At 40.3% G+C, this 11,346-nt stretch overlaps 1 protein-coding gene across 1 annotated transcript; it reads right to left on the bottom strand.

Annotated features, from left to right (window-relative positions):
• Positions 1-1,761: 1,761 nt before the first annotated feature.
• Positions 1,762-5,827, bottom strand: LOC306759067 (leucine-rich repeat-containing protein 24-like; the record flags this gene model as incomplete). The annotated part of the gene is made up of 7 exons (XM_079244559.1): positions 1,762-2,172; positions 2,568-3,128; positions 3,494-3,756; positions 4,043-4,211; positions 4,396-4,587; positions 5,486-5,572; positions 5,666-5,827. The coding sequence occupies 7 exons, from the start codon at positions 5,825-5,827 to the stop codon at positions 1,762-1,764; spliced, it is 1,845 nt and encodes a 614-aa protein (XP_079100685.1).
• Between the last annotated feature and the right edge of the window lie 5,519 nt (positions 5,828-11,346).

The following is an 11,346-nucleotide window of genomic DNA, read 5'->3' as shown; positions in this document are numbered from 1 at the left end:
TATATATATATGAATGTATATGTATAGTATATATGTATATGTATATATATATATATATATAAAATTAAATAAATAACAAATTAATTATTTAATTAAATTAATTAAATAAATGACAAATATGACAAATATCAAACTTCACAGATAATTAAAAATGTTGAAGCAGAACCAGATGAGATAACTACTAGAATGATGGCAGGTGGTGTTGCCATGGAAATTGAGACAAATGTTCTGGAAATGTCAGCCCTCTAGCTGAACTCATGAAAGTCTGAAACTGTCCAGAGCTGAACACAGACAGGAGTCCAAAGTGAACTGGAAAGCAATATTATGTCTCCCAAGGTGGACGGTTCCACCTGAGACAAAGCTGGTGAACCTGTGGCAGTCCAGATGGATCAACACACATAAGAAAGAAAGAAGCTTAGATACAAACAGCCCAAGCCTTTACTTTTTAGTCTCTGACAACTGACCTTCCTCCTAAACAACTGGAGCCACTTGAAAACATTTATCAGATCTGTAAGATTGAGGGTATAAACTGCTGCTTAATGTTTGAGTCCTCTGAATATTCATACATTGTTATTTTTCTCTATAATTATATCAAAGTGGGAAGGACACTTAAATGTGCTTCTTATATTCCAATATTTTAACATTTGTGTAAAGTACTTTGGATCACTATGTTGTTAAATTGTGCTTTACAAATAAACTTGCCTTCTGTGACAGAAAAGTTTAGCATTCCTTAATTGTCAGGTAGATTACACCCCCCCCCCCCCCCCTTCCTCCTGTCTCACACACAGACATAAACACAAGGGCAGACAAGTAGATCTGATCAGACTCATCAATTCTCTTCTTCAGGTCTTTATTAACACTTTTCATTTTGAGCAATTTTCTGAGGAAATAATCAATCTGGAATGAAACGTGTCATAACCAGTTTAGCTTAAAACGCAGCATTCCACATCTTGTACTCCATACCTCCATGCTCACCCTGTCCCCCAGGATCCTGCTTTTATCCGGATTAGAAAGCAAACCAAACCTGCTGATAGAAGCAGGCAGGTTTAGGAGAACCTGGAGGAGGTGAGCTCACTTTGTAACACAGAACCCTGTTTCATTGTAGCTGTCTGGAAGTGGATGGAACATTAAAGCATTATTATTGTAGCTGGAGCTTTAGAGTCTTACTGAAAGGAAGAATTATCTAAGATCTTTACTCTGTGATGAATGACATTTTAAAATCCACTGTTGCCAAACTATCACGACTGTACTTCCTGGAAGTGACCACATCAGCACACTGGGTTATTCACAGAAGTTGTTTTACCCTCCAGTTTCCTGCATGTTAATCAGTCACAGGATTTCATCTGTCTCAAAGTGCCGATGAGCTGGAAGTTCTACAGTGGATGGATGTTAATTTTTACATGGTGCATGTTTTTTTTTTAATAAAAAGGATTTTGATGTTATAGTCATGCACAGGAAGGTTAAACTACGCTGCTCAGCAGAAACCTGAGCCCAGTTCCCTCAGACTCTGAATATCAGTCAACCCTGTGGCTCACATTGTAAAAGTCTTGGTGTTTTAGATGTAGAGCAGACTGGGAGCTTCAGTTGCCACATGAACTTCTCTGATCAGATCGAACACTCGTGTTTGATCAGCATGAGTCCTTTAGGGAGGGAATTCCTCATGATCTATCAGTACCTCCATCACTTACTGGCTAATTGCAGGAGTAGCATCCTGAGTTTCTTCAGATGAGATGGAAAGTGCTGGAAAAATCACACCATCATTCAGCAATGGATCTCATAAGCAATCTGAGACTCCATAAACAGGCCTGTGTGGTTAAGAAACATTCCTTCAGCCTCTGATGGAATCACAGGCTCCGCTTCACCTCCTTCTCCTGCCATTCTCCTCATGGTCCGTATGTCAGTTTCCTGCTGCTGCTGCTGCTGTTTGTTGGGAATGAGAGTGGGACTTGTGGTCTGTCCTGGCTCTACAGAAAGGGTGTGGCTGGAGGTGTCAGATGGTGCGGGGCAACCCAGGTTAGTAGTGGAGATGGCTGTTTGTGGAGCAGGAGGAAGCACAGGTTTGGCTCTGTTGAGGACGTACATTTCATGGCCACGTTCATCACGATACTCTTCTAGTTGGGCAAACGTGGTGGGACCGTCAGAGTAGTCGTTCACATACAGGATGCTCTCTTCCTGCTGGGAAAGATTTATACTGATCACTTTAAAGTACAGACATAAACTTTTACAACTGAGGTGTTGGAAACATCTGATGTTAATTTGTTTTATTACCATGCTTATGATATTTTTCTGGAGAACACACATCTGAATGTGAATCCCTGTTGGATGTATCAGGCTCTCTGATTAAACGGTTATCCTGCACCAGTAACACTGAAGCTATCTACAGATGTGATATGAAAACTATCCCATCAAATATCTGCACTAGGCTACTATCGTCTTGTTGTTATGATGGCAGCAATGCATAAGGTGTGTACATTAAATTATATCTCTCCCAAGAAGTTTCTGTTATTTATCAGGTTGGGAATTTTGCTATATATGTTTAAATATGTTTTGCAGTCAGAAATGTGCACCTTTTCAGCCCCGTCGGCCTCCTTGTCTCGTTGGTGATGTCGGCTGTAGATCATGGCAACCAGCAGCAGGGCAGTTAAAGCCAGCAGGGAGATACCCACAGCGATGGCGGTCTGTGTGGCTGCGCCCAGAGAACTGAAAGCCATGCTGCCCAGAGCGTACAGAGGCTCCCGGCTCACATCAGAACCTACAGCAGAATCATGGCTTCTAAGTCGGGGCCCAACAGGGGAGTACGGTAAGGACACCTGAGACCATGAGGCCCAGATCGAGGAGGATGAGGAGGAATTGATGGCGAGCTGAAAGGTAACTCGAGCCACACCTCCTGCATTCCAGGCCTCACATTCATAGAAACCTGCGTGTGCCACCGTTACATTACTGAGAAACAACATGCCACTGCCGGTGTCAGGGTCAAAGCGCTCGGCTGCAGGCTTCTGCAGGCTGACTCTGCCTTGCTCTGAGGGCTCCTCTTGTCCTCCAACTGCACCTCCTCCAGCACCAAACTCCTGGACCAAGCCTCTGGGAGAATGTACCGGTTTACCCTGGGATGCCTTTCGCCAGGTTACCTGTAAATGTATTTATAGTGTTTTCATCTGAGTGATCTTAATATGATTTAAGAGTGAAATCATAACATTCACTGATTTAAAAAAAAAAAGGCTGTCCACAAAAAAAAGTTTTGATCAGAGATATAATTCCGTGATGACATCTTTCCCACCATTCATCTGCTGAATAAACCTTTGAATGTCAGTCAGTCATTTTCTGAACTGCTTAGTCCAATTAACAGCAATCACTGGGCAAGAGGCAGGGTACACCCCAGGCGGGTCACCAGTCTATTGCAGGGCCAACACAGAGAGACAAACAACCATACTGGGGGGGCGCAATGCTTTGGACCTAAGGGAGTATAAAACTGATTTACAGCCAGTCTGCCTACCTGTGGCCGAGGGTAGCCAGAGGCATGGCAGGACACCCTGAGGCTCTCTCCCAGCCGCACTGCCAGTCTCCTGGGTTCTAGCTGTACCAGCGGAGGGATACACACCAGGCTATTGAGTGGGACCTCCACCAGACTGAGGTGGGATAGGCGTGGCGGCTCAATGCAGACCATCCGACGCTCTGCAGAGCTGAGCAGCCGTTGACCTTCTTCATCGATCCAGCTCCTGAGCCAATGAAGAGCGCAGTCACAGCGCCATGGATTATCTACAACAGAACACATGGCGCCTGGTAGCTTTTCATACTGAATCTCCTGAGTATGCATGCATATCTATGGTTCTAAAATGTCGGGAATACTTCCAGACTGAAAAATGACTTGTTTTCTGAATTGAGCTCAGGCAGGTAGTGTCAAATCTTTATTCTGGTAATTACCATACCAAGAATCTTGTTTATGAGCAGTTTCAGTTTTTTAAAATATGCAACAGTGTGATTTTTTATTTTTACAAAACTAAAGACCTTTAGGACTGTCTTTGTCAATAGTGACCACGCTCACCTGTGATGCGCAGCACCTGCAGGCTAATCAGAGGCCGTAGTGATCCAGGACCAATGGTGTGAAGATTATTCCTGCTCAGATCCAGCAGAGCCAGAGAGCTCAAACCAACCAAGGCCTGGTCTGCTATTATTTCTATGCTGTTGTGCTGCAGATGGAGCTCCTGCAGACGCTGCAGAGATTAGACACATTTTCCATGAAGCTTTACATGGAAATGAAGAAAAACTTCTCAGTTTAACACAAAACTAAGATTCACTTTCCATAGTTCCATATAAGTAATTATTTTTTTAAAAAAATCAGGAAAATCAAAGTGATAACAAAAAAACAAAAATACATAATGTTCTGAAATTATTCACCTGTAACCCACGAAAGGTGTAATCAAGAAGCCGTGTGATGTCATTTCCTGACAAGTAGAGAATACGGAGATGTTCGAGCCCCTGAAACATATCAGCTGTCACCAGGTGGATTCGATTCCCATTCAGAGCCAGCTCCAGTAACTGGCCCTGGTCCTGGAAAGAGCCAGACTCCACCCCTGAAATGGTATTGTTCTGGACAAGGGACATGAAGAATAACAAAACCAAAATCTGAGGTGACCATCAAAGTTAAGCGTCTCCAGTTGATACTGATGAGGTTTGATGATGATCCCTTATGGAAGTTTGTTACTGTGTGTTGCTCTGAGCAGTCATTTTATCTGAGAACACGATTCTTGCTAACACACACACACTTGTACAGGTCACCAGTCCATTGCAGAGGCAAAATTAGGTCAGTTTCAGTGACAGTGCTAAACTTTCATACACTGGGTTGGCAAGAAAGTGGGCAAGACTTTATCAAGGGGACATATAGTAAGGAAGGAAATTTTGTTCCTCTCTTTAACCCAAACACTTGCATAGCTGCACAGCTGTGGTCACATTAGAGAGACATTAGAAATAAAACATCTTTACATTTATAATTTTGGATCACCAAGCAGTAAATATTTGCAACAAGTTTATAAAAGTTCATAGAAAAGTAAGTTTGTTATGTTTTGATGCATTATGTGGCATTTGATGTTGTATGTGGATCAGTGGCTTCTCCTCTGGCAGTTCTAGCTTTTTGTCTGATGATGGTAGACTGGATCCTTCAGTCTGAACTGTGTGTCCTTCCTCTTCATAAAAAGACAGAAATGTTTTCCTCTTCATTCTTATATCTTACAACATGGGTAAGCATTCCTTTCCTATCAACACAATGCTCCCATCTTGTGTGCAAGACCATGTGAAAGATTCAATTCTCTGTTGACCATTTAAGTTTTCACCTCCTTGTTGGTTTGTTTGTTCCATTTAAAAGCATCCCATCAGGATGAGCCCTGTTCTTGTAAAATAATTTAAAACTTGCTCTTATTACAGACAGTAAAAAAACAACAACAAAGTTTTAACCGCATCCTCAGAGAAGGTGTGTGAATGTGTTTGTTACCTGCAGATACAAGTAGTGCAGGTGCTTCAACAAAGAGAGGTCTTGTCGACGGATTTGACTAATTGCATTGTCCTGGAGGAAGATAGTCTGGATATGGAGAAATGGCAGGAGGGAGGATATTTATTGGTGATAATTGTATCAGCAGATCTGTGACAAATGAAGAGTTTCTTATTAACCCACCTGTGTGGAAGGAGGAATGTGTTTGGGAATGTTCCTCAGGTCAGTGGAGCCACACTCCACAGTGAGGCTGTAGCAGCGGCAGCCCACAGGACAAGAGGGGGAAGCTGGAATATGTGGAGACAGGAACAGTACAGAGAGAAGAAGCTCCAGCAACACAGCCATGGGATCAGAAGGCAGGACTGAGGAAAAAGAGAGAACATGCAGGACTGTCAGGAACAAAGTTAAGTTAGGACCAAACTTAGATGATAGCAAATCCAAAGAAAACTCATAAATTCAGCAGAAAAGCAATATATAATCTCCTGAGCCTTCTTTCAAAAGCAAAACAAAAATTTAAGAAAACTCAGCCGGCAACAAAATTACAGAAGTGGTTTAGACAACTCTGTTGTTCCAACACTTAAAAAAAAACAAAAAAACTTGAATATCCATTCAGGAACTTTTAATCTCAGTAGTGTTAGTTTGGTGGAAAACGTCAAATTCCTGCTAAATCTGAAGGCTTGAGCCAAATATTGCTGCTGTATATAAATCTTTTCAGTCTTTTTACATCCAGTTATCTCAGATTCTTCCTCCTCAGTAAGATTTTTATCACGATGTTTCAGCAGAATAAATTCCTTCAGCAGTTTTAATTAGATTAGACAAGAAAAAAAAAAAGACAAGAGGACAGAGAATGTGAGGATGGAAGTGAAAGCAGACGCGATGACACACGAGGACAGACCTGGGGGCTGAGGAGGTACCAGGCTGTTATCTCTGCTCTGCTTTTTCAAATTGACTCAATCAAAGCTTTATCATCTTTTGCAGCTGTTGTTTGCTTTGTATCGGCCTTTCTGTCAGATTGAAGGCATTTATTTTAAAGAAATATATTTAATTGTAATGCCTTCCACAGTGTAAAACCCGTGTTATGTGTCTTTTTTAACACCATGGGCAACAAAAAAGTATTAATGGATTACATCTTCTGTGTTTTTTACCCTAATGTTATGCAGCAAATGTCAGAAGCAGAAATAGCCAAATAAATTTAGATTCTTGGAGTTAACTATTTTACATCAGGTTGTGATAAATTGATTGTAAGAGTGTTTCATTCTGCTCCTGGAGGTGATGAGATAAGTGATTCATTATAACCACTATGTTGCTTCTTACTCAAACAATTTAGGTCTGTTCAGTAAAATAATCTGTTTGTAAAAATAGATGCTGAGTGAAACCATTTTCACTGTAAATAAAATAGCATCAGAATCAGCACCATGGGTTTATAACCAATACAACTCCAGTTCAAATTAGGTTGGGATGTTGTGTAAACTGTAAATAAAAACAGAATTTGGTCATTTGCAAATCCTTTTTAACCTCAACTGACAATGATACAAAGACAAAATATTTATTGTTCAAGCTCATAAACTTAGTTTTTGTTTTGTTTTGTTTTTTTGGTTTTTTTTTTTTTTTTTTTTTTTACAAATATTTACATGTTAAATTTATTTGCATGTTTAAAAAAACTGGGACAGGGGCTTGTTTACCCCTGTATTACATCACCTTTTCTTTTAACAACACTCAGTAAGCATTTGGGACCTAAGGGCACGAATTGTTGAACCTTTGTAGAGGATTCTTTGCCATTCTTGCCTGATGTACTAGCTGAAGTTGCTCAACAGTCTGGGGTCTATGTTGTTATATTATGAGCTTCACAATGCACTGGAATATACAGGGATATCCCTGAAAAGAGGGTCACTTAAATGGCAGCATATATTGCTCCATACCTGCATCTACCTTTGCCTTGACAGATGTCCAAGTCACCCATGCCATCATGGAAGCTGGCTTTGAACTTTGTGCTGATAACAATCCAGATAATGCTTTTCCTCTTTGGCCTGTAATGCAGATGGATTCCCGTAACAATTTGAAATGTGGACTTGTCGGATCTCAGCCCACTTTTCCACTTTGCATCAGTCCATCTCAGATGAGCTCAGGGTCAGAGGAGCTTCTGGCATTTCTGTTTGTTGTAGATATGTGGCTTATATGGTAGAGTTTTAACTTGAACTTGTAGATGCAGTCATACACTGTTTTAACTGACGGTGTATTTCTGAAGTGTTCCTGAACATACACTATAATGTTTTTTACACAATAATATCTGTTACACAGTCCTGCCTGAGGATTTGTAAGTCATTGACATTAAGTTGGTTTTCAGCCTTTGTGCTTATACACAGAGATTTCTCCAGATTCTCTAAATCTTTTGATGATATTATGGACTGTACATGACGAAACACCTAAAAGTTTCTTGCACTGTTCCTAAACTGTTGACCTACTTCCTCACACAGTTGTTCACAAAATGGTCACTTCGCCCCATCTTTATTTGTGAACAGCTTAGCCTTTCGGGGATGATCCTTTTATACCCATTCCTGACACTCACCTGTTTCCTACGACCCTTTTCACCTCTGGATAATTCCAAACAGGTGTTTTTGAACATTCCTCAATTTTCCCAGTCTTTTTGTGCTCCTTACCCAGCTATTTTGTTTTTTGGGGATCAAATTACAAGCATCACATTTAAAATGAGTTAATAGCTGCAAAAAAAGAACAAAAAAAAGAAAAGAAAGAAAAAGAAAACAATAAAATTGATCAGTTTAAACATTAAATGTCTTGTCTTTGTAGTGTATTGAACTGAATATAGGTTTAAAGGAATTTGCAAATAGCTTGATTCTGTTTTTAATTTAAGCTTTACACAACTTCTTAACTTAATTTTATTTGGGGTTGTAATTGAAATGCAAGAAAATCACAGCATTACTGAAGGTTTCTTTGTGTGGTTCTGCTCAGTTTTTAAAGTCTGAAACAACTAAGATGTCAATTTTAAGTTTAATGTAGGTTTGCTGATGTCAGAGGACAGGATATTGTCGCTTCCAGCAATATAAAATGTTCCTGCTGACATTATACAGCAACAGCACCAATATTTAGCATGGACTATATCTAAAAGGTGGATGTTTCCATCAAAGTGGGTAATTGTTTATATCAGTCATAACCTACACTTCTGATTAGCAGATGGAGATTTTTTTCATAAAAAAAATAATATCAGCTCTAACACCTTTAACTGTATGGGCAATATCTCTGAGTCTGAGTGACACATTAACTCAGAGGTGGATTCACCTGTAAATTCAGATTACGTGCACATTGTTTTCATCCCTGACTGGTGATTTACTGTCATCAATCAAAGGATGACACATTCTGGAGTTGTTTATTTTAGCTTGTTTTAATCACTTTTGAATGACTGTATTGTTGAAGAGGTATTTTCTAATTCCTATTAATTTATCAAACTTTCACTGAGTTTTGTTTATATTATGTGTATTGTATATAAGGAGTGCAGTGCACCTTGACGGCCCCTAAACTCATGAATCCTCGCATGAATTTCTGAAGTACTTGTTAAAATTATGTGAACCTTTTTTTCTGTATGTGTGTTAACATAACATTAAGGAGGAAAGACATCAGCATTGATCTTACAGATGCATTCATTTCTGTTAACCCTGCCTGGTTTAGCATGTTCAGTAGGGGAATACTGAATAAATTGCTTCTTTGGAAGGATTACAGGAAAAATAATCTTCTGTAAAAAAAATAAAAATAAATAAAAAATAAAATAAAATAAATAAATAAACAAACAACAGCAAAAACATGCAGCACAGTTTAGGCACAGCTTATGTCCTTTGGACAGATAAGACTGAAGTGGAGAAGTTTGGTTATAATGCACAGCATAAAGTTTGGGGGAAAATAAACAAAAATAGCATGTCAGCAGAAACACCCCATATTAAATGTGTAGCACAGTGAAGGCAGATGATTAGGACTTGTATTTCTGCCACAAGACCGCACACCTTGCTGTCCTTGCATGGAGAATAAACTCCACTGTAAACCAAGGAATTTCAGATTGAAATGTGAGGCCATCCATCCAACAGCTAAAGTGTATAGCTGTAATGAATGCAACAGAATCCCACTAAGAGCAACAAACTTACAACAGAGAGGTTGAAAAAGAAAAGAATGATCGATAATACAATGATCCAGTTTCTAGAAATTGGCCTGATTGAAATCCTGTGTTTGGACTTTAAGAGAGCTATGCATAAGTGAATGTTGCTGACCTCAATGATCTGAAGCAACATTGTAAATAGGCATTGGCAAGAATTTCTCTACAATGAAGTTAGAATCAGATAAAATCTTAAAGGAAACCATTACTTTAAGTAATTGCTACGAAAGGTGCACCTACATGCTGCTGAATCATGGGGTAATTTGCATACACTGCTGCTGACTTTTAATCTTTGATCGGCAAATAATGCAAGTTTAATTCATCGTGTTGAGTACCTGAAGTTCAGTTGACTTTAAATAGGGGTGGACTTTCATTTTAATGACTGCATGTTGAAAGAACTAAATAGATAGTGTATCTTCCTCAGCTTGAATATTTCTCAGGTTTGCTTCCATCTGAACAAAAATCATTTTTTACTCTGATTAAATTTCAGGGCACATAGAGGTCTGTTTAAATTCACAGGGTAGGCTACACCTCAGCACAGTCTGTGAGCTGAGGCTGTTTGCCTGCACAAATATTGCTCAAATACATTAATGTTACACACACACACACACTCAAAAAAACCCGTAGGTGTGATCAGGCATTCACACATCAGTGAAACTAATTAAACGCTGCCCACATAGCAAATGTGCCTTACTTTGGGAAACATCACAGTAGTTATTTTTGGTTTACAACTTCATCATTTTTTCTACACATAATTTAATCCTCAAGTTTGCTTAAACAAGGAAGCTGGATGAGTATCTGCAGCTCATTTGAAATTCTGTTAAAGAATTAAACTTGTACTATCCGAGTAAAGCGTGATGGAGATAATAATCCAAGCACCAACAACACCCATGCAAATTAAAACTCATGCTCATCTTCATCTCTGTGTCCGTGAATCTGTCACCAAGGAAACGCTTCGTGCCACAGACAGTTAGATGAATGAGACGATATATCATCAAGGCCTTTTCTTTGTCTCTCCTGGAGGTGGACACCTGCGCAGCATCACTCTGCTGCTGTTTACCTGACAACCACCATCACAACCAGCATCCCGATGACTGACGACTTATAGGTAGATGATAACTGACAGGTGCGGACAGAAAGCCACACAAAGCCCTGTTTTTATATATATATAAAAAAGCAACAGCAGGCCATCTCCACAGCCTCTCAACCCGCACAGATATTCTGATCCATCTCTGCTCGTGAAGCAGAATAATGCGCAGCGGCGGATCGGAGAGAAAACGACACCGCGGAGATGAGTCTTTGTTACCTCGCGGAGGAAGACAAGGAAGACTCCTATGATGTCAGCTCTCCACGGCGTTTATTATTCGATGCTGATGGCTGGTATTTTGTTTCAGTGCTGTAGATTAAGCTGCACGCATGTCACGGCAGCTCGTGAGTTATCAACGGCGCGCGGGGGAGGAGGCGGCGGCGAACAGCGGAGAGCCAAGGGTCGACTGTGTCCGACGTCTTTGTTAAATCCCATCATCATCATCCTCATCCTCATCCTCATCCAGCTGTGCTCGCATCCAGCGCTGCTGCAGCCCCGGAGGACCAGTCAGCTGTGCTCCACTCAGCACAGACACGTCCGCCCACAACATCTACACTAACATTATCACTCACTGCTTCACGTTTGCTGGAAATTCGCTCCTCTTTCTGTCTTGAAAGCATC

Source organism: Telmatherina bonti (assembly GCF_933228915.1).
Source record: "Telmatherina bonti genome assembly, chromosome: 8".
Classification (NCBI taxonomy): Eukaryota; Metazoa; Chordata; class Actinopteri; order Atheriniformes; family Telmatherinidae; genus Telmatherina; species Telmatherina bonti.
The sequence above is the reverse complement of the archived record's forward strand: the minus strand, read 5'-3'. Positions and strand labels throughout refer to the sequence as shown.